Genomic DNA, 27,725 nt, shown 5'->3' with positions numbered 1-27,725 from the left:
ACCCAGCATTCTTTTAAATGCCAATTTTTCCAGCTTTCTCCTTTCATGGAGGGTATTCTTCTGCTTTGTAAACAGGCTGAGAAAGCTTCCAAAGACCAAAGAAGGCACCTTCCCACATTTCTCACTTAGCCTGAACTTCTGAAAACAGAACGCGTAGTAAAAAGCCCTCACTGTTCATAAATATTTTTTATACATCCTGAAGCAGTCAGAACTTATAATGGATGGGTATTTTTAACAGTATATCCAGGAAGTGTATCCAGGATTATCTTTTTTTTTGGCTCTGCTAGTTTTAAAGATAGGGTTTCTAGATCAAAAGGAAGAGAAAGAAATCCTCTGGGGGCGGGATTGAAAACATGTTTTTGGAGATGAAAAATGAACTCCGTGGAGTACTAAATTAATCCACTGCACCACCTAGGAGAATATTATATCTTCAGTACACTTTACAAGTTTCAACTCTTCCCTTCCCAACTGTAAAAACATCCTCTGCCTGTAACAGAGTGTTAGGATTGCTTTCCTGACTAATCATGAGGCATACTTAAAGATTCCTAATACAGAACAGGTGCAAGAAATATGCATAGAATTGAACACTTACAAAATTTAGAATTTACAAGAGTTCAATTGCTGTTCTGGGAGGTCTAAATCAAGTTAACCAGCCAGTGTCTAAAATAGTTCAACTCTCTTCAGGAAGATTTAAATAGTAAAAAGTAGAACACTGTGCCAACAGTATTTGTTTCTAACATCTCCATCATCTAAAAAGAAAGTAATCTATCCATTGTGAAAACTGTAGCTATAGGAGGATTTCTCTTTCCTTAGTTTAATCCCAACACCTAATAAAAGTTGTTCTATATCACTATATTCATATATAGTGCTTTCAATCACCGCACATTTATCCAAGACATAACTAGAGAAGCTAGCTGAAGCATCTAGTTGTGCTTTATGGCTGCAACTGAACACCAGGCAGGGTACCTCAAATGGCTGCACACACAGCCACCCTGCAATCCCTGCTGGCAACATGGGTTGCAGGAGCTTTTATTCATTAAGGAGTGGTACTAGGCACACTGGATCAGGGAGGCCAAAACATTTGCATAGCAACTGCTTGCCATACCCATGGTAATAAGTGTCAAAATCTAGAACGTGGGAGAGAGGGAGGCAGTGCATCCATCAAGTCGTCCATTCCACTCTACAGAGGGGGCAACTGCCACATTATCCCCAGCACAACCCAGACTAGTCCTTATTATAATTACCTCTCAATTAAAAACAGCAGCAGCCTTGTTTTCACTAATTGATGAATATTGCTTATTCTGTACTACACTTTTTTTTAAACTTCAAAGATGTGAACATAAGGTTTACAACAATAGCATCTCTGCATATTCTTAGCTGCTGTAGGAAGGAACTCAGTAATGATGCAGAAACTGAATGAAAAGACCTAATAAGAGTTGTAAGAGCTGTCTAAATTTATGCCCTTTTGAAAACGAGTGACATGTCTTAGAAAATCAGAGACACAATATTTGGGAGCATTACTTATTACAGTTAAAGCAACTTCAAAGCAATGTCCAACTAGCAGATCTGCCCAGTCAATTAGCAGCACCACATGAGTTTTTTAAAAAAAGCAGCTGGACGAAAATCTCTGGCAAAATCTCATCAATGATCTTTTTTCAGAGACTGCCTGCTCCCATTCTTGGAACTTAGTTGCATTTCTGTTGCATTCATAAATATAAATCTTGTTCCCTCTTATATCAGTGTACCCCTATGTAACAGTTAATACGAATTTACAACATCAAGAAATGAGACAACTGTTCTGTTATTGCCAGCTACATATAAGTGAGTATGTTTTCAGCCTGACATCAATATTTCTTTTCTCTTTGTACTAATCTTAAAAGTAAGGCTTATCTTGAACATTAAAAACTGAGCTTAGAAAAGAAACAGCTGGAAGGAAGTTTCATTGAAAAACATTTAATTATAGCAGGTTTATTTCTTTGATCTGTAGATAATGTAACATTTGTTTACTATATTGAGTTTTTATAAGCCAACGTTGAACCGCTAAATTCAAACTTTACTGCCAAGCCAAATAAAATGTAATTCACCAGAGTCAATGTTTCTGTGCTACTGAATAAAGCCAAATAAACAATATGCTACTTCCCCATTCATTCCCTCAGACCCTAGAGATCCTTTGTCTTCAGAAAAAAAAACCAGGAAAAAAATATGGTCACTGACACCTCTGCTGGTAATTCACATTAAGGATTTTTAGGTCAAGCTAACAAGTAGTATACCTCTCTCTTTCACTCAGCCACAAGGACCAACATCCCAGAATGACCTTCAAAATATATTTGCCTAATTTGTCTCCTGTTTTCATATTCTCACACCGTAGCCACTGGAGTCTGTGGGTTTTTATTACCTATTCAGTCCTGTAATAAAGAAGGTCCCGTGATTGCTTGCTAGCTCTTCTTCATGCATCATTCTTCCCTGCTTTATTTTCAAATGCTCATATTTATTTAAATTGTCTTTATTCCTCTGAGTAAGTGTCCAAGTATTAAACTCATAAAACACGAGAGTGATCATAATCTCAAATACCTGAAGCTTGACCTTCCTTTGTAGCAACTTAAGCTAAAATCATCCTCCTCTCAAAGGAAGGAAAAAGGCAGGCTCTACTTTCATCAACAACAATCTGTCTTAATACAACTCTTCTGGATAATTAAACTACCTAACATACTGATGTTTTCATCAAACTGCTTCTTTTCATCAGTACAACTATGTACTTAATTTTTATCTTCCACAAAGTCACGTCCACACATCTCTGGCTCAAGAGTACTCTAAGCTAAGACAGCACATGCAGATGTTTCTCCAGCTGCTTGGTCTGCCTAACTCTTTTTCCTAGGCTTGTGCTGTCGGTCCCTTGCTGGAAGCAGCACACTGACTCGGACAAATCTTTGCATGATCCAGTATGGCTATTCTCAGGTTATGTTCTTGTCCTGGTTTTCTTGCTGCTTTAATGAAGTCTCCAACCATCCTTTAAATCAATTCTTCCATTTTTAAATCACTTCTTCCAGCCCTCTATTAATATTTAAAACATCAGCATATCCAAAGAGTTGATACAGATAATTTGAAGTTCTGTCATCACACAAATCTTGCCATATTCAATAAACTCCCCAAAGGAAAAACAGAAACAGTGAATCACACTCGTAAAAGCCCTGTACGGACGGCAGAAAAATCTGCCATGCAATCATGCAAGTTTTTAATCATATTGTTATTTTTTAATACAAGGATTCTAGATTCTTTCATTGTAAAGTATTTTCAGAAAGATTAGTCTAATTCTGTAGGATGCTGCTATTCCCTGAAAAACAGTAACTGCTAATTTCTTGTCCCACTGAAGTCAGGGGGGACTTTTAATCTTTAAAATCAATGTTAATTTATGTAAAGAATTACGAAGCCTGCTATCTCCTATTAAGTCTAATTTTTGTCACATGCAACTGACTAAGTCTGTGTGACTCAGCCTGTTCTTTAGATTTGAGGGAGATGCAACAGTGCTGCTGGTTTCAAAAGCAAAACAAAAAAAGGTTCAAAAACTCAAACCAACTTCCCTTGCACAAGAGTTCGCATTCATATGCCAAACAGAACTGTCTGAATTAGTGATAAAAACACAAACAAAACCAGACAAAAAACCAAAAAAAACCCCAAAACACTTCTTTGAACCAGAACACTACTTCTTTTTAGCTAATTGAAACTACAGAATTTTGTGGGAAAATTCAAAGTGTGGAGAAAATTTGAGTATTAAGAGTAACAATTTGTGAACAGGAATTGACTGCTGATTGATGACACTCCAAACAACATTAAATAAGTGAATTTCCATTTTTATCGTCATGAAGTTTTAACCCTGCCTCCAAGCATAACAAATTCCCTCTGTTTCATCTGTCTCTTGCCAGTTCTATTTTGTATTTCTTTAAGAACAGGTCATGTGCACCCCCCAGACAGACGGAGATACTGTTCTTCTCTTGCGATGCAAAACACTGGCATATGCTTAGGGAACAAATTTCAGGATAAATCAGTAGGAGTGACAAAGTAATAGCAGTAAGTGGGAAGACTGCAGTGACGAGAAGAGAAGCTACCAGCCAGACCTCAGATGAGAAGATGGGGGAACAGAGAGAAACCTTGCTAGGGACCACAGCAGACCAGGCAGAATTTCTGTGACTTTGAGTTACAGCAGTGACCAAAACCAGTCACGACAGGAAGGATCCACCTGCAAGGACATGATAGGCCAGCAGAGGTTTTTTATTTTATTCTACACAGTTGTTTGACTGCTCATACAAAGTACCACCAGAAATGTAAATAATCTTCATGAACAAAGCAGCTTCCAGCCAGAAATTGTTCCTCAATTACATGTGCAGCTGGGAACTTTTACGAAAAGCTTTATCTTGGACAGTACAATCCATCTCCTGATGCAGGCAGCAAATGGAGGCAAAGTCATGTAGCTCCCTCTCTTCATATACAAGCAGCAAACGATGAGGGAGAAATCACTGAATCCTCCTTTCTTCTAATCTGTGCCCAAAAGATGCCAAAGGGAAAGCAAAACGCTCTCCAAAAAGAAGGGACTGCATAGTGAATGGGACAGATAAGGGAAGCAAAATTTTTTGTACTGTCCTGTATCCCAATCTCAAGCTAGACACACTGTCAGCGTTTAGTTATAAATCCACACAAGACCTCCAGGAAGTAGGTTAGCACCTTCAACATTTCAGAAGTGTCCAAAACAAGGCACAGAGAAGTTAAATGAAAACACAATGCCCCTTTTAATAACTTTCATTTACCTGATCCCGTATGTTCTAAAAATACATAATTGTAGGCTTGCAAAAGTGAACGTGAGGAAGATCAAACTGATAACATAAAAGATAATGACCTGATGTGCAGATTCTTGCATTTGAAAAAGAAATAAACCTTAACAGTAATTACATCTGCTCCATGACTAATTGCAGCTGTCCAATGAATTGCTCTCGATAGGAATAGTGTGTAAGGGTATGTACACTCTCATTAGAGTACAGATTTTTCCAGTGCACAAATGTGAAAGAGATTTCTGGAAACTAATGAGTGCAGAACTGTGACTGAAAGCTCCAGTCATACTGCTGCTATTCTACTGTACTACTAACAACTAGATTCTAGGTCTATGCACATCACACAGCTTTTGAAATCCAACATCAATCATGTTAACCGATTCTCACAAGATAAAAACAAAAGCTGAAGTCTAACATCTGCTTTCCTTGGCAAGCCAATCTGAAAGTTCATGCATTTGGGAGGTTTTTTTAATCATCATAAATAATCTACAACCAGATGAATTAAAGGTGCTGCCTTGTCTTCTGGGCAAATCATGCTTAGGGTCCCTGTAACTTCTCTTTACTTTAAAGCACGCAAAGGAAGACATTAAAGAATTAGAGGAATTAAGAGGTCTCTGTGCAGATGCAGGGCTGTGATCTTGTTGGGATCATGGAGACAAGATAGGATAGCTGACATGTTTGGAGTGCTGCAATGGAAGGATACAAGCTCTTTAGGAAGTAGTGGTGGGGAGGATGAGAAAACGGAATTGCCCTCTATGAGAGAGAACATCTGGAATGCATGGAGCTCTGCCTAGGGATGGATGATGAGCCAGCTGGGAGCTCACGGGTAAGAACTAAAGAGCAGACCGGTATGGGTGACACTGTAATGGGTGTCTGCTATAGGTCGCCAAACCAGGAAGAACAAGTGGATGAGCTCTTCTACAGACAGCTAGAAGTAGCCTTGCATTTTCAGGCCCTGGTCCTCATGGGGGACTTCAACCACCCTGGTATCTGCTGGAGGACCAACATAGCACAGCACAAGCAATCCAGGGGGTTCCTGGAGAGCATTGATGACAACTTCCTGACAAAAGCAATAGAGCAGACAACAAGGAGAGGTGCTCTGCTGGACCTCATACTCACAAACAAGGAATGACTCATTGAGGATCTGAAGATCAAAGGCAGCCTTGGCTGCAGTGACCATGAGATGGTGGAGTTCAGGATCCTGAGAGGAAGGAGCAGGGCAAAAAGCAAGATGACAACCCTGGACTTCATGAGAACAGATTTTGGCCACTACCTGGATCTGCTTGGTACAGTGCTGTAGGATAAGGCCCTGGAGGGAGCGGGGTCCAAGAAAGCTGGTTTATATTCAAGGACCACTTCCTCCAAGCTCAAGAGCAGTCCCTCCCAACAAGCTAGAAGTCAGGCAAACATGCCAGGAGGCCTGCATGGATGAACAAGGAGCTTGTGGCAAAGGTCAAACATAGAAAGGGAGTATACAGAAGATCGAAGGAGGGTCAGGTAACCTGGGAAGAAAACAGAAGACACTGTCCAAGCACGCAGAGATGCAGTCAGGGAAGCCAAAGCCCACCTGGAGATGAATCTGGCTGAGGTAAGGCTGAGGTACTGAATGTTGTCTTCATCTCAGTCTTTACTAGTAAGGCCCATGGTTAGGAATAATATAGGCCCAAGCTTTTAGTATGCCCAGAAGCTTACCTTCTTGGACTCTGTTCAGTATAAAGTGTAAGTGTACAGAACATGTTATCTAAATTGTATATAAAAACTGTTCAAAGTTTCAATCAGTTATTTCCAATCCAAGTAAAGTTTGTGTTTATAATATTTAACTCTTTATTTGCAATAACAATCTGAAAAACTTATTTGAGCAATTTACGTCAAAATTTTGATGGTTTACACAAGACCATCTACAACAATAAAAGCTATGATGTTATACCCACAAATCTATGCAAAAAAGAATTAACCAGGTGCAGACTGATGGAATAAAAATTCTGCATAGCTCTATGAAGATGCCCCAATCACTGGCAGGATCAAAGAATCATTAAAAAATTAAGGGGAGACTAGCAGGAATCTCAAGTGATCATGTGTCTATCTCCCAGGCCCAGACAAAATCTTACATACATGATGGCAGATCCACTATTTGTAAGTGCTGAACATTAACACATCCGTAATGTTAGAAAGTAGTTTCCAATATTTAAGCTCATATTTGACTGTGTTAATGAACTAATGGAGAAAAGTATACCTTTCAGACATCAGCTATCAACAGCTTCCATTTTCCAAGACTTAAGTATTTCTGTAGAAATCTCTTGAAGGCAACAGCCAATTTTTGCCCTGGCCTTTTCAATTTCCTCTCTGCACGCTCTTGCTTCAGTATTTTTCTTCTTGCTTTGCATTCAGTAAAAAACTCTTAATTTGTCCAAGCTGGTATGTTATTACACTTTCTATCTGTTCTGTGTTAGGTTGATTCCTACTTCTGGAGTTATCATTTCCTTGAAGAACTACCAGGTCTCCATAATTCCTTTTTCTACTTAAGGCTCATTTCCATGTGATCTCTTCATATGAATTCTAAATTTAAGTGAACCTTGAGCTTTACTAATGTTTGGTCGTCTTTAATTAACTCCTGACTCTAACGAGTGTTTTGCTCAAGACATTCAGGCTTATTGCAACTGCATAGGATTAGACAAACAAGACTGGAAGCTTTCATAAACATCAGGACTCAAAACACACTCTTTTACACAGGTGTCGCCTTTACTGTAGTTTTAAGAGACCCAGTTAAGACTGTTGTCTATGAGACTAGATATTTCTACAAAAATACAGACATGAAAAGAGAAAGCAGACCATGTCCCTACCTGCTTGGCTTACAAATACCACCACAAGTCAAACCAGTACATTGAAATTACTAATCGGAAGTACAGGTTATTGAATAAAACATTTCTGAATTAATTATAGCTTAATTCTGAATTTCTCAGTTATTCTGAACAGATGGAATACATACTGCAGGAATGGCAGAAGGTCAAAAAAAACATTTGATCCTCTGATAAGGATACCTCACAGTCTTCCCAAATACTTAAGTTCCTTGGCAACAGACAAAAGCCAAAAAGTTTCACAGACATAAAGGTTTCCCTAGTTATAAGCTTTGATACACTTCTAGAAGTCCCTACATAAAGCTCCGGACGAGCTCTTCCTTTCAGCTAATCAGCTAAAAAAACTAGATCTTAAAACAAAAGAAGCCAGAAATATTTCATCATTCAAGAAGGCCAGTAGAAGATTTCTGCATTTTCTTGTGGATTACCAACTTGACTCCCTCCTCCTCATGCCAGTTTGGATTATGGAGCAAAGTAGAAACCGCACTCAAAGAAAACACTAAGCATAGAAAAGATTTTTGTTTGTCTTATTCAAGTCAATGCATTTACTTATGATGCAGAACTACTCCTGGAAGAATATCATCAGTTCCATAAGAGTTACAAAATAGCACTATTCCTCCTAGATAATTCTTGAACAGAATTCTTCTCTAAAACATGTAAACCATAAGATTATTTTATCCTCATGCACATTCATATTCCTACATAAATTCAGCCACAGTTATCACACTGGGGAGGAAAAGCCATGTTTTCATGTAATGCAAAGGTCTGAAGTTAAACACAACACATTTGCATCCACTGTCAAAAAACATTCCTTGTCAATCACAGCATTTTGAAAACCAGGTCATGTTTGGACAAGCACTTCATGCTGAACTCTTTTTGAATGATCTTTCTATAAATCAACATTTGGCTTGCAACAGATGAAGTGATTACATAACTCTGAAACATAACTGAAATACACCTTCAAGATTCATTGCATTTGGCATTACATAAACTTTAAGTCTGAATAATTCCAACTTTCTAGTTCAGCATATGAACACTGAAATAAAAAAAATCAGGCAATGAACTTAGTCAGCTTCTGACTAATGTGACTGAACAAACAAAATGAAATTACTGAATTCTATTTGCATAAGATATTGGCCTTGTATTGCTGGGGGGGGAGGGGGGGAGGAAATCTAAATTTTATTTAGTAGGGATTTTTTTTGTTTTATATCAAAGAGGAAGATAAATTCTCTACTGTGTCATGGAAATGCAGTGCAGTTTTGAACACTGCCAGATCACTGCTTCTTCAAGTAAGCCTTCAGAGAAACAATGCTTTAACGAATAGTTCCGTAACATCATTTTCTACAATTCAATGAGCCTTACATAATTTTCTACAATTCAATGAGCCTTAGCAGCAGCTTTGCAAATCCTGTCTTACACTGATAAAAGGAAACTGAAACCATGCATCCAACAACTCCTGAAAGCCACAGTACTTTGCTCTTTGTACTATTTACAGGAGGTGCAGGATAAGTACGTGTTGAACTACGTGGCACTAGTGTTTTAGAGGTACAACATCAAACACCACCGCCGCCCTTTTTGCACATCTTTATCACCCTACAGTATTTCTTCGGAGTGTTTTGTTATTTTGAACTAGCAACAGATAGTTCAGCATTTCAGTCATACACTAAATTTGATTAAGTATTAAATGAAGACTTTGCACAACCTTGACTCACAAGCCATAAAAGCAAAGCCCAAGACAAATGTGAGAGACCAAACACCACTGAACTGTTACAGCACAACTGACTTTTTTTGTAGAATGTCATACTCTGACAGCACTGGTCTCTCCCTGGTGCAGTACCAACTGCAGTAGTACTTCCTAGTAGCTGCTCAAAACTGACGAAAAATCACGTTAAAGCCCTGAGAATATCTCCTACCTCACAGGTATGGAAAAGAGAACTCCCTATACCTATGCATAGGATCGTGTTAGCAACACTGCATTAAAAATTTTACCAGACCATCCTTTGGGTTCTTTCAGAACCAGCCCTCCATTTTTTTTTTTCCCCCAGGTCACTAAAAAGAAGGCAGTGGCTTTATACACTACAGCCAGTCCATACCCTCATGACCAGGGTTATAATCATATTGGACTGAGAAAGCACTTAATTCTCTCTGTTGGCATAACCCTCTCTTTGTAATGCTTCAGGAGGCTCAGGAGTTTCGTGACACACCGGGGCTGCACAGGTAATTTGATATGGCAGTCTCATCCTTCCCACGCAGATGCAGCAGCTGACAGGTCTAAGCACCTGCATGCATACAGGTGCATGGACTGCTTTTGAGAGCAGAAAAGCCTGGACACGATCATCCCACACCCTGTGACAACCTTCACTGTAACCAATTTTCATCCAAATCCAGATTCAATTGGCTGAAACCCTTTAGAGTTTCAGTTGACAGTAACAGCTCTAGAGGGACTTTACTCATTTCCCTGTCCTAGGTTTCCTGGAAGGTCATGATTTTAAAGGGAAGTAATATGCTGGAAAAGATACACTAAAAAAACCAAAACAAAACCACACACAGTTTACAGTGGGAATGTGTACCTAGATAGCTTGCCAACTAAGGCAGACTAGCAGAGCTGTTCATGTACAATATGGCTTTGTTGGAGGGTTGCTCATGAAAAACAGGCAATAAAAATGGGTGACTTATTACCACAATAGCTTAAAAATCAAACACAGTGAACCAACTGCCATAAACCAAAGGAATGATATATGGGGAATGAAGAAATTTCTGATTCCAAACCAATAGCAAGCTGTTCTCCAGAATGTTTTCAGAAGAATACAGTATAAAGCTTATCACAACTTGTACAGCAAACTGACAGGAAGCTGCTGGTGTAGCAGGAAAAGCAAATGAAGTAATATATAAATATGTAGGTAAGTAGCAAGTCTCAATATCTACAATACTATTGGTGCTTGGAGTTCAGCTTTGCCTCAGATTTGCACTGTGATTTTGCGCAAGTCACACAAATCTCTCTGTAGATACATTTAGATAAAGATACTTGCTCTCAAAGCACTTTAATCTCCAGAGATGAAACATTATATGAAATGTAATTGTCGATAATCACAGCTTACAGCCTTCTAATGACGGTTGAAATGTGCATTCCACATTCTATCATCTGATAGAATCGACTCAAAAGCAGTTTTCATACATGTTTTGACAATGTGTGAACGTTCAGCACAACTCATGGCGTGGCATCTGGCTGTGTAGTATGACCAAAAAAAAAAGCCAACAAAAACCCCACAAACAAACAAACAAAACCAAACAACCCCCAAAAACTTACTTGCAGAAGCGTTCCATGAATATTGTTCTGTCGTATGCAAGGACTGGTAAAGTCTGGAAGCCCCTCCAGCAAGGACAGCACTGTATGTGGTACTTCATTTACCATAACAAATGGAACAAGGGCCCGACCTGACATCTCACGTGAACGGTACACAGGAGAGTGCCCACACCTAGAAAAAGGAGAAATACCTATTTTTTTGTCATCCAGCTGCAATCCACTGCTGTGGCTAAAACAAAACAAACGATAATGCAATGAAAACTAAAACACATTTCTCACAAATCAAATGTACAGTCTTTCTTCTCAGTAGTGAGAGTTTATTTGCCCAGAACATAAGTCATACTAGAGCCATGTTGGACGTTTTTTTCTCCTTCAGAAGTTCCTGTGTTTACATAAAGTACAAAAAAAAAAAATCAAAACACAACACGAGAGAAAAAAGGAAAAGAAAGAATGCAATTATGCCATGAAGCAGGTAAGTATATAGTCCTGTTCCATCTTTCTTGATGTTCATGTTACTTACTATGCAGCAATCATATTCAAATGTATTATGACTGTTAAACTCCATGTTCTTAATCATGTTTCCATAAGAACACAACACTGTGTCTACTGGAATTTTAGGCCGTATGTCCCGCTGGTTTTTAGAACATATTTAAAGGCAGGAAGTAAAAGACACATTGGAAAATAATTTTCTATTACTTGTAATTACTATCTCAAAAATACTTTTTATTTATTAAAAATAAGACTCAAAACTGCATATAAAACACAGGCCAAAAAGAACCTTTTATCTTTTAATGTTATTAAGGTTTTGACTGGCTGTAGATTTATGAATATACATAGAATTAACTATTCAGCTATATTAACACATTAACCAGCTGTATACTACTTCAGTAGCACGTATACTGAGTTGAAGTGAATAAAAATCTTTTATCAACTAAAGGTAGGTTAGGCTAAGTCTTTCGAAGCCAGTAATTCTTGCATGTGTCAATTTTTGTAAGGCAGGTACAATTCAGCCACCCGCAGTCTCAGACAACTGAGAAAGTTACTACAGGGTTTAGAAATGAATGGCCAAATGACTTAGGTGATGTAAAATGCAGTATGGCAGAAGTTATGCTCTGATACCTCCCAGCTGATTGTGATGACCCAGAGAGATGGCATTCCCTCCTCCTACCTTCTCATGCTTTTCCTGAATTGCTTCTTACATATTTTCAGCTTACAAAATTGCATGTAGTTGAGACTATCCCCTGCCAAAATGGGCAAACCACTTTTGAGCTCTCCCAAACAAGCCCTGCAGGGTACGTATTTAAAAAATGAAATGAAATTACAAGGATTCAAATATCTCTAGCAAATTTAAATCAATACTCAAAGTACTTGTTTACTTTAGTTCACACCAAAGAAATACAGAAAACAGTTTCCATCTTGAACCAGCAACTGAATTAATAGGGCTGAACACAAGACAGTAAATAGACTTAACTGAAATAGCAAAACAGTTCTGATATTTTAGTTATGTTAGCTCACAATATGCCTGAAAAACACAGACCTCATTTAGAGGAAGTAGAGAGCTATGCTACCCCTGAACGACAGGCTTTTGTGGGAATTTTCATCCTCACAGTATGGCAGCATGTTCTATCCTCCACCTCCCCATGCATTCCCTTGTAGGGAACGATTTTTAGAAACACCATCTTTGCATCTCCTTTTCAAAGACTGGCTGGCCTTCACAACAGGATGCAAAAGCAGAGCAGTCACAACTGGAGGCTCTTCCACATGGAAAAGCTTTAATTCTGTATTGACAAGGTGCAAGAAAAGTCAGCTTAGCTCTTAATAAAAAACTTTCATTTTTTTAAACAAAACCATTTTAATTCTGCTGCACAGGAAACCTAAACCTGAGAAGTGATTTGTCTGAAACCATTCCTTTATTCCTGCTAAACCATGTTTTCTTAACCAAGAGACTCTCACATGTACATGTTCTTTCCCAACACAAGCAACACTGATACTGTAATGAATGTCTAGTTTTTAATTAGCTGTAATTGTATACTCAAGAATGTTCTTTATTTTGTCCATGACCTTTTTACAAATCCCAAGAAATCTGACATGTCTTCAGAAGGAAGAGTGGAAAATGGGTAAAATGCCAGCGTTTCCTCTAACTTGTGTAAGGGTACTTTCCAACACTAAATGCTTCAGAGGGGGTTTTCTCCTCGAACACAATGCAATGAATTAGAATGGTATTCTGTGGGTTTTTTCCTAGTAATAAAAAATGGAATTGAGAACAATTTTTAGATAAGCTGACAATTTTGTTGTCATGTAAAAGCTGACATTAAAGACTTGTAACACATGCACATACATATATGGAGATACAGTATTTTACATATCAAATTTTGTTCCACGCTGTTATTTTATGAAATTTATTATGGAAATAGAAGTGACTGCTCTGTATTTAGAAAGAAGAAAATAACTTCATATTACAGGCAAAGTTGTCTCAGCTGCCTAAAGTCTCGGTCCACAACAGAGACTGCCACCTCAGCATTTATACTGAATGTATGTAAGGCAAAAGTGCAATTTTCAAGACTACAGACAAGTCTAATCCTCACCTCTCCTCATGCCCCAAATTGTTGTTCTCAATAAGAACCTCAGCAGCTGAGTGTTACCCCACACAGAAGCCTAACGGGGACCCTCAAATTAGGTTCTGTTTTGCACTTTGAGGATCCTAAATCAGGAGGCAATAACCTCCTCCTCCTCCCCCTGAGCACACACACAGGTGCCCAGCGGGTGGAGAACTAGCCCAGGACGCAGGGGACCCGGTTCTGCAACTTTCTGTGCCTGAGGGAAATGCAAACCCACAGCTACTACTCGCCCAAAGGGCAATCCAGCCACCAACCTGCAACTGTGCTACGTACCTGCTGTACATTAATGCAAACTTCTCACACTACAGATTGCTACATAGGGTGCAGCGTAGTCACAGGAACTGACATCTTAGTGGAAACCCTCTTAAGAGCACTCCTACGAAGTCATTACTAAGGAAAAAAAGCATCACAAAGTTTAAGAACGGTAAAGTATCTGCTTTATAGGAACACAAGGAAGCTATTTCACACTGGCAAATAGCTTCCCAAATCTGAGAGGGGTTAACATTCCTACTGTTTCTTCGCCTTTTTTTTTTTTAAATTTTATTTTTAAAAATGTCCTCATACTTAAAGAAAATTGGTTGTCCCCCGCCCCACAAGAAACAGTACTGATAACATTTCAAAAACACTCCTCCTTTCACATCCACATGCAAGATATCATGCCAAGTCACCACTAGTGACCTATCCCTGAACTTCTGCATACCCTGAAGGCACTTATGTATACATCTCATGTTTTGAAGGCACTTGGCTTCATTCCTGAATTGTGGAAGAAGTTTGCCAGAAGAATGTCAAATATACACTACTTTCTCCATCACCTGTAACAGCACCCAAGATTAAGAACAGGGAGTTTTGGTTTTTACTGGATCCCACTTAGATATAATCTCTTACCTGTAAATAAAACTAAACAGGATTAATTCTCAAAAAGCAAGAGGAAGAGTGAATGCAAATGAAACAACTGAGTAACACAAAACAACAATCTAACCCAATGTAGCAGTTTTTTGTTTGTTGTTATACCAGCCTCCAAGACCAACTACATACCTTAACACTGAGTCCACCACCTGTATTCTTAAATACTAATTTTATCTAAGCTTTAGCAACAACTATGGGAAACAATCTCACAAGCTCTATCTAGAAAAATCATTACACAGTTATGGCAATCACTGTAACTCAGTCTGTACCTGCAGCAAAACCTAGCAGCTTAAGGAAAGAAATATTTTAAGGCTATTAAACTATTCTGGTTACTCCTCCTGCAGCAGATTAACACACTGCCATCCCTGAGATTAGTTTCACTTATGTGGTGGCAGTTGCCTTGCCAGGACATTGGCAGAAAGGAACAGGACTTCCAACCTTGGCCACTTCACCATCCAGACTCTAAGCTTCACCTGCCAACAACATGAGTAAAATCTGTTGCAGGCCGACTCTTCTCATCTTCTCTGCAGGCAATGGAGTCTTGCATCCGTTAGGGCAGCATGTGTGTGTGTGCAAACCTGTATTTAAAACTGTTTCATTTTCTTTGATTTGAAAAATACTGGGGGAAGGGGGAAGTGTTTTCAGTACGTGACACTTTCTTTACATGTATAAAGAGATCATGTATAAATAGACTTTAAAATCTAAGAAATATCTAAAATGTCGTCATATGTAAAAACATACAGTATGCCAACCTAATTTTATTGTATCTCAAGGTAGCATCAAGCAATGAATCTTTCAAAATCCTCATGTGATACAATTCTACCAAATGCTGAGGGCTATTAACAACTGTTGAAGTAGTATTCCATGTTGAACTCAGTACTGTTTATCTAGGTGCACGAGGTATTGGATGTAAACATGTTTACTTCAAACAGTCTATGATCAAGAACAAAAAGTCAATAAATCTGAGAAGGTTTCACTTTGTGTAACTGTAGATTCAATGCATTTCCACTGCTCCGTTCCAGCTTTAACTCTTAGATCCTGAACAACCCTCCTAACTGACATTAATTTATGACCAACTCTCGTAAGGCACAAAGATTCCATACTCCTCTGCACACATCAAAGTATCTAATTTATTACTCTGGCTACAAACAACAGAACACTAGCTGTAAATAAAAATATCTTAAACTTTTTTCTGAAAAAAAGAACTGCAGGTGTTTCCTATGTGCTTATTTTTCTCCCTTTCTTATTACTTCCCCTCAACAGACTTTATATTACCTCAATTAACAAACCAAAAAAGGATTACCTTTTATATGAAGGTCACAGAAACAAATGAGTAGAATTAATTTGAAAAATCCACCTGTAGCTGGAAATATGTCCATTATATTAATAAATACCTACCGTTGTTAGAAGAAGGATTAACAAGGAGGAAAATACCTATTTCCAGGTTTACTGGATGTTGCCACAGTGATCTGTGCATTACTAATTATGTCACTGCTTATTAACAATACAGTTCCTGCAGTCCTATAGACAGTATCGCAACATCACAATTTTGTTTTCAGCTGAAATATATTCACATCCATTGCCTTCACAAAATGTTGGAAGAGGGAATCAGGAACAGCAGCCGTGAAAACGGAACTGAAACAACGGGAGAACAGGCTGAACAACGAGGAAGGGAACATTCTACAGAAGGGGCCTCTGACCTTGTAAGTCAAACCAAGTATCCTACCACCACCCCAAGAGCAGCTTCAGAGAAGAGAGCAGCATGAGGCAGGAAAGGCACACTTCAATTCAACAAACCAACTCTGCCTGGTAGTTAAAGCATTTTAACAGCCTCTAGGGTTTTTAAAAGATAAAACTGATTAAAAATAAATGAATATATAAAAATCAAATAGATGGTATCCTTTAAACCCTGGAGCTAGTAATGCCACAAGGTCCTAACAAATGCACTGGAAAGAAAAAATTGTAATAAGGCTTCTGTCTGATTCTACATAGATGTGGTAAATTGTATGAGAAAGAGGTTTTCTCCTTCCTCCACCATGCAGCTATATAGTTCAAGTCATGTTATCAGTTCTAAAGCAAGAATTAAAAACATGAAACTATGTTAGGGGAAAACATGGATGGGGATCACAGACAAAAGTATTTAGCAACAGATTCAGTTCCTATTAGAAGGAGTTTGCTTATTAAGATTGAAGAGCATTGTACTGTCTGTATTAAGAGAAATAACTCAAAAAAAAAAAAAGACTTTTTTAGAAAAAAATTCATCATGATCATGTACTAGTTAATTTTTTTCCCTTCAAGTTTCCCCCTGAAAGATTAAATTTAGCAACTTTCAAATGCAGTATTACAGGTTTCCAAAGAGAAGCTCAAAAATAGCATTAAAAAAACACACTCATGCTTCCACACAATTAACATAACTTGGACTTCCATATTGGGGACAAATCAGCAGGACAATACCTCTTCATTAATGTGACAGTGAGGTTTCCTGGAATATGAACAATAATTTGCTATGCATGTACCTGAAGTTTCTTTTGTTCATTTATTGATTTGCTTGTTTTGTGTTTTTCTTTTAAAGAAACACAACTATTTTCCATTTCATTAGATTTCTGTGCTCCTTAGCAATTAAAGTATCCAAAGCATTTAATTTTTAAAACTTATTTCACTGTGAAAACCTGTATCGTAATTGGCCTAAAGACAATTTTTTGTTCTTTAATCTGAAATTAAGAGCCAAAAAAACTCCAGAATAATCTGAGTTTTGATATAGCATCTCAATATTTACCTGACAAGTAGAAAAACTTTACAAAAGTATCAATGGTTTGCCTGAGGTTTTAGATCTACAATCAACACATGAATGTAGTCCAGAAAACGTTTGAACACAACCATGGGCAGAAACAGATCAAGTTTAATTTCAGGTTATTTATGCAGTACTCTAAATTCTTATCTATTTCCTTTAAAGTGAAGTTAATGGTTGCCCAAACTTCTAGTCTCTTTACACATTGTGTTAAGTATTTTATTCTTCCAACTTTGGCAATTAAGATGTTTTTGTAAGGGCAGTGTTTTCCACAGAAGCACTTAATGAATCAGAGTAGCTGTAAATACTGCAAGAACTATGTAGGCAAAGTAAACAGACTTTTATTTGTGGAAGCTGTCCACAAGCTATGCCAGGATTTGTTTCTCCATATGTTTCCAAGTGCTTTCTGGGAAGAAATTATAGACAATTCTCTCTTCTTGTCACCAAGACCTAGGTTATTGTAAAAAGTGGCAAACTGATACCAAGCTGAATCAACAACAGAAACTTGAACTGTTGTGGTTCAGTCAGCCAACAAACTAAGATCTCTAACATGTACGCCTATGAAAACTGTTACTGTGTGACCAACAGAAACATGTTCTCTTCAAATGGAGATTTACTATAGAACATGCTGACACAATTTAAATGGCATCTCTTTTCTTGCATTCCCATCAAGAAATCTCAAATAATATCTCCAGGTAGCTAACCCCTACGTTTATTTAACTGTTTGTTGAAGTCACATGAGGTTAGAGCCTCCTTTCATCAGTTTTTGGTTCACAGCATTCTAGAGAAAAAACAACTGCTCTTAACTCAAGGTCATGTAAAAGAAAAATTTTCATTCACAACCATATTTCAGCTTTGTTAATTTGTGAAAAGTTACTATGATGTTTCACAACTGTAGAATAACGGAAAGAAACACACATCACTTACTACCAAAACAGTTAGGAAAAAACACAACAAAGAATGTTGACAAACTACTTTGTCTTAGCAACTGTGTCATTATTTTGAACTCTATGAAAAGGGAAGTTAAATGCATAAATCAAGTCTCAGCACCTTGTGATGATTTTGAAAGCTTCAGCTGATTGGAAACAAGAATGCAACAAGAGCAATTTTCAAAACTTATTATCAGACCAATGGAAACAACCAAAGGATCTGGGATTCTCAAAGACACTTTCCTTTCAGCCATACCACCAAAAGTAGCTAGCCCATTGCCAAAAAGCCTTCCCAATATTGACTCTTCTCAAACTCAGACAGTTCTTTTTAAATAATATCGGCTTTTAAAAATATCATTATACTTGGTTTTCCTTGACATCCGTACAATCCTCTGCATAGTTGATGCATTATTTCTCGCCATTTTCATGGTCCTTCCTGCAAACACTTTTGCAGAACAAGCTAAATGTTACTATTTGGCTACTTATCTTGACCAGAAAAGTACTTACTGACTGGCTAATTTTAAGTATGTAAATGAATAATACAATTACTTCACCAGTCATGCAGTTGAGCAGCCCAGCATGTATTTTTTACTGGATCATGTTTCAAATAAGAAGTAGTATACACCAAATTTTAACCTAGGATCCCAGCCATTGGCCCTCTTCAGGAGTCTGCAATACTGGAGAAAGATATTGTTACTCTCAGGGCTCATGAACTTCTCTCTGCTAGACATCACCTTTTATTTCCCACGAATCTGACAGCTCCCTACAGTTTGTGAATGTTTCCTAAATTGCTTCAAATTATAATCTACCAATGAGAAGCAAACTGATTGATGAACACAGTAAAAACTGGAATAAAAATAACGAATACCTAAGGCTTGCAATATTTCCCATCAACACCACTTGAACATGAAAAGAACATTTGCCCACAGTTTAAGAGAGAAGGCTGAAGAATACAGCAAAGAACGCACAAGATGTACGATGATTTTTAGTTGATCAGAAGGTCTTGAGCAGCCTACTGCCAATCAAGCATTTTGCAGTCTTCTCTAGCACTACAACTTGAACTTAATCAAAATGTAAAAAATGACAAACTGTTTACCATTTATTTAAAAATGCTAAAACAAAGTCTGAAAACCTTCTTATTAATAAATACTTATGGTGAACCATAAATATTTTTACAGATGAGTACCAATCACTATGCAATCAGGATTGCACAGAGAATAGACTGTAAAGAGAAATGGAAGAATTCCAAGCCAGTCCCAACTCTAAGAGAGGAGTTATGATCGGAGAGGAAACGCGTTCTTCTACATCCCTCCTTCTCCCCCAGCCATGCAGAACTTCCATCTTAGATGTCAAGCAAGAGATTTAACACTACAAAATACAATAAGAATCTAAAAAACAATGTATGTTTTAGGGGTGTACATTGCTCCTTTTTCCAAATGCCTATGCCAGCTCATGTATTTTGGGAACCTTGCCTATAACCAAAAGGACATCTGTCTTTGTATTGCAATGACAGGTCAGCCCCATAAGCTTCCCCAGCAAGGACAGGGCATTCCAATGGGTGAGAGCCTGCTCCTAGTATCACAGGGATTCCAAAGAATAAATTATTGCAGACAGTTATAATACTAAGCAGTTATACTGATCAGACATTAGATTAAGAAGAAAAAAAAAAACAAAACCAAGACAAAGGAAAAAAACCAGAGACCAAAGACTGAGAAGATGTGCATGTGATATGGAAACCTAGGGAAATGCTTTTTATAAGCAACGGTAATCAAGAGCAGCTATTTTAATACAACAACGCTCCAACAAGCACATGTCGTTCTTTTCATCTAATATGAAGAGGCATTCCCACAAAAGCTCTTTGCTTATCAGACCCCTGATAAGATTCCCAGTCTTATAGAAATGACAGTTGAAAACGGACAAGTTTTAACATTAATGCTCCTACTGGTGCCATGCCACACTAAAATAAAGGAAAAAGAGGAGAAAGCAGAGGAAGCACACTTAGCACAACCATTTAGCTATCTTGTGTGGCCATTTACGAAAGGATACCAGTGTTTACCCTGGTAAGTCAGATGGCTGCTTTCAAGTCAGATAGAGGATGATGTACTAAACCCACATATGCAATTGTACATGTGTGAAACAAAACAAAAATCAGGGGAACTGCATTTAAACAACTTATATAAACAGCAATTTTAACAAGGTATACATGAATGACTTCAATCAAGCTCTTCCCAAACAAGCTGAAGATACCTTGTTATCAGAACTCCCCCACTCCCCCCTCTCTTGTGCTCTTTATTCAGTGTAAGGCTTCAAACTTATTTCAAAGTCTCACAGACACTTTTGATTTTACATTTGAATTTTGTTTCTTTTACTACTCTATCTTACCCCAGACCCAATTCCCAGGAAGCCTATACAAGCTTTGTCACAGGGCTACAATGGAACAGGACCAGGCACCTGATAGACTGGATGTAATTTAACATAATTAAACACAACACAGAGCAATAAAACTAATAGGCATAGGTTAACAAAGATTAACTTTTTCAAAAGAGCAACCCACATGCAGGAAACGTTACTGATCAGTGAATATTTAAATTCACACCACCTTCTAGAATATTAACACTACTATACTTGGGTCTTTTTCCTTAAGATGCTTCCTCAAGAAGCAAGCTCTCACAGATTTACAAAACAGTAAGACACAACTGTGACTCCTAGAGAGCCCCAGAATGCATGGTCAGGTGCTCCACTTCTTAAGAAGCTAAAATAAACCTGGATCAATCTCACTTATTTAATACACATTTTCCAACTGCCTAAAACATAGAACTCAATGATTTGCAACATTAGTACACACAAATTACAACAGTAAGATCATAATTTTACGTATGCATCTTTACATAATTGGATTTGTTGTTCAAAAGCAAAAGATGTGAACTATGGCAGTAGTATTTCCCCCTTATCTGTACTGAAGTAAACTGAGCAATAAAGACTGGAAGGGATATGCAAGGAATTTGTGAACATAAGTGGGAGAAGAATGGGGAGAGAAAAAGAAGAGGCAAAGCTGCATCAGAATGACATTTTGCATCTTAGTAGGAAAGCATCAAAGAACCAGAGATAAATCAGTCAATGGCAAAAAATAGCACAGTTAATGTAAATATATATTAAGTAGATCTGGCAATTGAAAACCATATTTGGGGGATACAGTATTATGCAACATCATGAGGTTGCTTCATTACATGGGAAAGATCCTAAACATTTTACTAATGAGAAAACTATTGAAAACAATTAGTCCTTTGTACCAGATTCAAGCAGAGTGCAACTGAAGGTCTATTTTTAGAATTCCAGCAAATATTTTTAAAGATAGACTGTGATTCACTTTGGCCAATAAAAACTGCAAAACACAATTATGAGAGATTAAAATTCAAGTTTGTATTTCTATTAAAAATTTGTATTTTGAGTAACAGCATTTTTAAAATAGCTTTCTAAGCTTGTTGGTATCTGACAATACTTAATCCCTGAATAGCATTTTGTACAGCACAATTTATGGAATCTATACGCTATACACTGAACCTCTTGGACTTTACCAAAGGAGTCTGATCTTTTATAACAGAAACCCATATTTTGCTTTTAAATTTTAAGAAAAGTCTTCTGTAACCTGCATATTAGTCTGGATTGGCATATGTTAAGACTTTAAAAAGGTTTAACTGTAAGTCAACAAAACTTAGTGTATTTACCCACTGCATAAAACCAAGAGTACCGCATTACATGTGTGGACTAAAGACTCATGTGCAGTCACGGCCCCTAGGATATTTTTTGCTTTTCCCCCCAAGTTTCAAAGAAATTGGGGCCAACAGTCTGCATCACTTCTTGCAGAGGGACAGACTCACAAATGTAATTCTCTGCTAAGAAACGTATGAAGTTGAGAGTCACGTAACGCATCCAGAAAGAGTCCACCAAATCCCCAGGGTAACAGATCTTTAGAGTTAAAGAGCCTGGTCTAACCCCTGCAAAAAGCCCAAGAAAACAAAGTTTAGCGAAGGAACGTCATCCCCACAGGCAACCAGCACGGCAGGAGGGCAGGCCCCACAGTGCTGCGCAAGGACGCAATTTACAGGCACCTGCTGGGACGCTGCGCCGGTGCTTGTGGAGGGCTCCCGCGCAGCAGCCGGGCATCACCAGCACCTCCCCACTGCTGTGGTAAAGGGATCATGGGGGGCACTCCTGACATCTCGCACTGATTCAGCTGAACGATTTTTAAGAAATTTACCGAGCTGACTTTGCCAGCAGCCTATTAGGAGGTTTCACAGAGCCCATTCTGACAAGCAAGCTGCGAAAGCAGTAACTTCCAAGAAAAAGTGTACCAATAAAAAAAGTCATACCATCTCCAGTTATTTCCTCTGCCTTTCCAAGACAGGGGATAACTAGATCAATGTAAATCCACGTACCGTCTAGCAGATGCATGCAGCCTACTTAAATAGCAGATTTATTTGAGCTTTCCTACCACAGCTACTACGATAGCATTTGAGCTGCCAGTTTGCTCACAGCTGATGTGGACTTCCCCTCTCCTCTAAGCGTTCTTTTAGGAATGACTTACAGTAACAGGGCAGCTGACAATGCTCCATCTTACAGAAAATTCTTCCTCACCACACACAATTTCATTTTCCTTGCATCTTAGTGTCATTAACTAACAGTCACAGGAATTATCCTTGTATACTAATGATAAGCTCACTCGAGTGCAAAAACAAAATAGCACCGTAGCAGTTCGGGGTGGTGGATGGAGGGGGGCAGGAGGAAGAAGAGAACAGCTGTAAAGGACTAGTGGTTCCCACTGCCACCTACCTTGGTCCCTGACTAAAAACAGCATCAGGGGATTTTGGAATTCAACTCCTCCATTTTACAGAAAGATGCAAGTTACAAAATTCTGCACAAGAAAATAGACTCTATTTTATAACTGTGTTAATTTCATGGAAAGATGTTCACTTTTCTATTTAAATTGTCCTCAGACAGTGAGTTTCTTCAATGACTTGCAACATAATATACCTAGAAGCAACACTGCTTTGAAATCGGTCTATTTGACAAAGTTTTAAAGGGGAAATTTCACTAAGAATTAAAAACAGTTTTGTCAAGTGGAAGACAAGGCACATATACCCAAAGAGTTTTAAAAAACCTTATACTGTTTGACATCTGAAAGCTAATTTTTTTAAAACTCCTTAAAAGATTAAAAAGTCACAGTCCTAAATAGGGCTAGACTTCAATCAGTGAAAAGTATCCAAGTCAATATACCAATACCCATTTTACTCCTTCAGAGTATTCAGCCCAGAACATTTAACACTAAACAAACACACTGTCAATGCCATGGTACGAGAGGACATAAGGTAACTCAAATTTAGATCATTCTGAACAGATTACAGGTCTTTGAAAGGGGGAGGGGGAGGCGAAAGGGAGGTTATGTTTTTGTTTCATACTTAAAACATTACCTCCCTATTACCTCCCTTGTTAATCAAAAACATTCTGTACATTCCTTCATCTTAGAAAGTAACCATTAAAGCAGACCTATCTAGCTCAAAAAAAAAAAAGTGAGGTAGTAAGTTGTGAATCAAAGTGTTCCCTTCCAAATAAAACATCTGCAAGGGGAAAGGGGAAAAAATAACTTTTAATAGAACTGCAGATAGGTAATCAAATGCCCTAGTTCAACAGGGAGTAACAAGTATGTGCACGGAGATTGAGATTTGTCCTTGTAGCATTTAATCCTACTCATATTGTGCAATTCATCTCAGCACGGTCAGAGCAACCACAGCTCTACTCCCACTAGATGGAAAATTCCACTCGGGCTTAAGTGAAACTCTTCAAAAGCCCAATTTGAATTCTTCCTGCTAAACCCCGTTTTGTTCAGAGAACAGCTCATTCGCTTGCAAACACAGTAAGTATTCTGTTCATCCTCTCAGAGCAACAAACAAATGCCACTTCATTGTGGGTTAAGCCCTGGAAAGAGTCTGAAGACCAGTTATGGGTTATATTCACACTTCCTCTCTCCCTACCGCATAAGCAGTATCTTTCCTTGACAGTAGAACAGCAATAGAAATGTAAAAATCTCACAGTAAAAATATGGCAATTAAATATTATAATTGCATTGGGCTACCATGTAATTATATGTATATGTCAGTTATATAATACAATACAATACTACGTTGAGCAATTCAAAGGAACAGTTAATATATACAGCTTAATGTCTTGATGCATAGGGCCTTTGGCACCAGGCCTTCTCTTTGATCCTCTCCGAGTGGTTACTTCACAACAATCTTCATTACCACCTTCTAAAGAACAACCAAATGAACAGGAAAGAATTTTATTTTAGTTCACCTCCTCCTGTAGAATGGAAAATAGGAAGGGAAATAGAAGGGAAAATAGCAATATATTTATCCTACCCAGGTAAATCACTCCTATGTATTCCAACTAATGCAGAGTGAACTGAAAACAATCATGGTATTCACAGAACAAGGGCGCAAGAGCTGTACACAGAAATACAGCCAGTAACAGCACACTGAGCTGTATTATAAATATATACATTTCCCCCTGCAGAATCCTTGGTATTGTCCCCTGGCAATCATAAAAAATGCCAATGCTTTGCTAACTAACCCGTCAGAAAATGCATGTCTGTACACCCACATACGATTTTCTGCCTGAAATAGGTAAGAATTTTATTCTAGTCTTATACCTGTATCCACAGCACTTACTGCCAAATTCAACGGAAAGGAAACACAGAAAACATAATATTTATCTGCCATACCACTCCTCTTTAGGAGCACAGTTAAAGGAAGGTAGGTCCAATGATACAGGTCTCTTAAATGTTTCAGGTTCTTCTTTTAAAGATTTTATTGGGTTTTTCTCCCCACATCTTCTGAATGGATTTAAATAACCTGAAGAGAATAAGCTAATTAAGTGTGAAGAGTTATTTTGCTGGTGTATGTACCTTGCCAAAAGCAGTGGTTGTAACAAAGACAAAACTCAAAAGCTGTAACCAAAAGCTTATCAAAAGTTAATCTATTATTATCAGATATCAGAAACTATGCTGAAACATTATATTAAAAAATAAAAATAATAAATAAACATTCTCCAGTGTATTAACAAAAACATAAAAACAGAGCTAATCAATGATGTAACCAACAAATACAGTTTTAAACATTTCCCCAAAAAGCATTTAAGATTCAAATACAGCAGAAAACCAAACATTTTTAATTGTTAAATACAGTGCATTTGAAAACTCTTACTACAGGTTTTTTCCTTTAAGAAAAAATGCTAGATCATTATTTATTCTTGAAAATTCAAAAAAACATCATAAGAAGCAAGAGATACATCACATCTGCTGTGAAGAATAAGCAGACAGAGCTATTATTATTTTCTAACATAAACAGTAGTTTAAAATAAAAATTGGAAGATCTTAGGATAACAACAACTTTATCTTGTTTCACTGCTAAAGGAGCAAGATTAAGCACGGAACTTCCTCACCCTATTGCTCTGAAGCTTTCACACAGATAGCAAGACTTCCTCTCAAATACTGGTTATGCTCATTTCTCCTCACGCACCACAGCTCTATTCCCTATCAGGCTCCCCATCTCACACCAGTGGCATATAGAATAGCAAAAATATCTGCTGAATATCTTAATGTAACCACCCTATAAGTGAAAGTTACACTGTATAAAAACTTGAAAAGTCATCTTAGAAATATATTAGGTATAGGATATATCCATATCTTCATCTAGCTAGATATGTATGTATTTATATATATGGATGGATATGGATAGGTAGATAAATAGATATATACACACACACCCACCCCACATCTACTAATCTATATATTAGTCATTACATTTATGTGTTACGAACAATCACTCTTCAGGACTGAAAAACCCATCAGAAGTTTGTACAGCAAATCTTGCATTGCTAAAGTCAGTCAAGCTCATCAGTTCTCATCTACCCTCTCTGTGGCAGCAATCATGCTGTACAGCATTTGCAGACGAAAACTTACAAACAAGTCATACAATGGCTTGCATGAGCTGAAATTCTTCCTAATCCCCCAAAACAAGCATTAATAATATAGGGAAGTGCAACCAACGATTATCAGTTTTTCCTTTAAGAATTAAAGCTGAAGAGAAGCTTAAAAAGGCATTTTATAAAAAAAATCCAAAGATTCAAGAAAGAACTCCCATCACATAAAAAACCACCACAAAATCACCTTACCTTATAATAAATGGGACAAATGGTGCCATGCTGAGTGCTGAGTATGTGCCATCCATTGGAGATGGATACAGCCTTCCCAGGATTAAAAGCAAAAGGAAGAGGCTTGGATGGATTTTCAACTCTTCGGCTTCACTAAATAAAAAAGTGGTAAGAAGCATTTGGTGAAAAAAGCATCCTCCTTCATGCTAGTATTGAGACTCTTCCACACACAATACCCTTCTGTGTTTCTGGTTCAAGGAGGTATGCTAGGCTGATCATGGCAAGAAAGTACAAACCCTGCTGGGATCAAACATGGCATCCAGTTCTCCTACGGCGCCACTGGGGAGACCCCTGTAGGAAGGCACTTAAGGCTGTGCTGCCTTCGCTTCCCTACGTTATCCCAAGCCTCCTAATATTAAAAACCAGCACAGATAATGTTTCTCTAGAAACTGAGAAAGCTGAGTTACAAAAAGATGGTTAAAAAAAAGTCTTTTTTTAAGTTTGGAAGGAAATGTGTATTTAGTAAATAGCAGGCTTTATTAAAAGAATAGTTCTTGTCATTGACACCAAGTGGCTACTATTCATACTGTCAAAACAATCAGAAATCCAAGTCAAAATCAACACATCTTGATTTAGTTAATGATTAATAGCAAGATACAAGCCTTAATCTGCATCGAAAAAAGCACTGAAGACCAACATTTCAGGCAGCAGCTTTCAATCTTTTTCAGTTTAAAGACCTCCCAAAATTTTCCAGTGATGACACTGTCACCTTTCGAAATGTCAGGTAAAGCAGACTGCTGCGCAGAATATATACACCCTCTTTTCTTAGAGCAGAGACTGCAAAACATGCAACGACTGGTGAAGCTCCCGCTCCCAACTATCCACCTCAGGCCCATTAAACAGACAGCTGAACCTCGCCTGTAAATCAGCTGCTGAACTTCCACAGTTTATACCACAGCATTTTAAGAAAAAACAAAGCCGGCACTGGTTTACTTTAAAAGTTCATGAACCTGGGGGTAACAGCATCAGCGTCATCCCAAACAATATCATCTGCATTGATCAAATTGGAGCTCTCAGCCACCATTTTTGGAGTCCTTAAAAAGAGATTAAGGACCTTCCCCAGAGTCAGTGTGTCACAGGCTGGAAAGTGTTCATTTAGGGTTATATAAGGCCTATGACCCTGTATCACTTAAACATGTTCGGAAGTCTCATCATTAAACATGAGACAGTCAAACACCCAGTTTCTGTCTTTCCCTGAAAAATATACATTCTTTAACATCTGATCCTAGGAACACAG

General features: G+C 37.9%; 1 protein-coding gene across 1 annotated transcript in view; it reads right to left on the bottom strand.

Annotated features, from left to right (window-relative positions):
• THADA (thyroid adenoma associated) overlaps positions 1 to 27,725 on the bottom strand; it is a gene marked incomplete at its 3' end in the record, with an annotated part of 165,493 nt that overhangs the window by 81,151 nt on the left and 56,617 nt on the right. The window contains exons 27-28 of the mRNA XM_009579153.1: positions 26,450 to 26,581; positions 10,983 to 11,151 (exon numbers count right to left, since the gene is read on the bottom strand). Of these exons, the coding sequence (XP_009577448.1) occupies positions 10,983 to 11,151; positions 26,450 to 26,581 (301 nt within the window). The remainder of the gene's footprint in view (positions 1 to 10,982; positions 11,152 to 26,449; positions 26,582 to 27,725) is intronic.

The sequence above is a fragment of the Fulmarus glacialis genome, unplaced genomic scaffold (genome assembly GCF_000690835.1).
Source record: "Fulmarus glacialis isolate BGI_N327 unplaced genomic scaffold, ASM69083v1 scaffold3696, whole genome shotgun sequence".
NCBI classification, from domain to species: domain Eukaryota; kingdom Metazoa; phylum Chordata; class Aves; order Procellariiformes; family Procellariidae; genus Fulmarus; species Fulmarus glacialis.
This window is presented reverse-complemented; position numbering and strand designations above follow the sequence as displayed.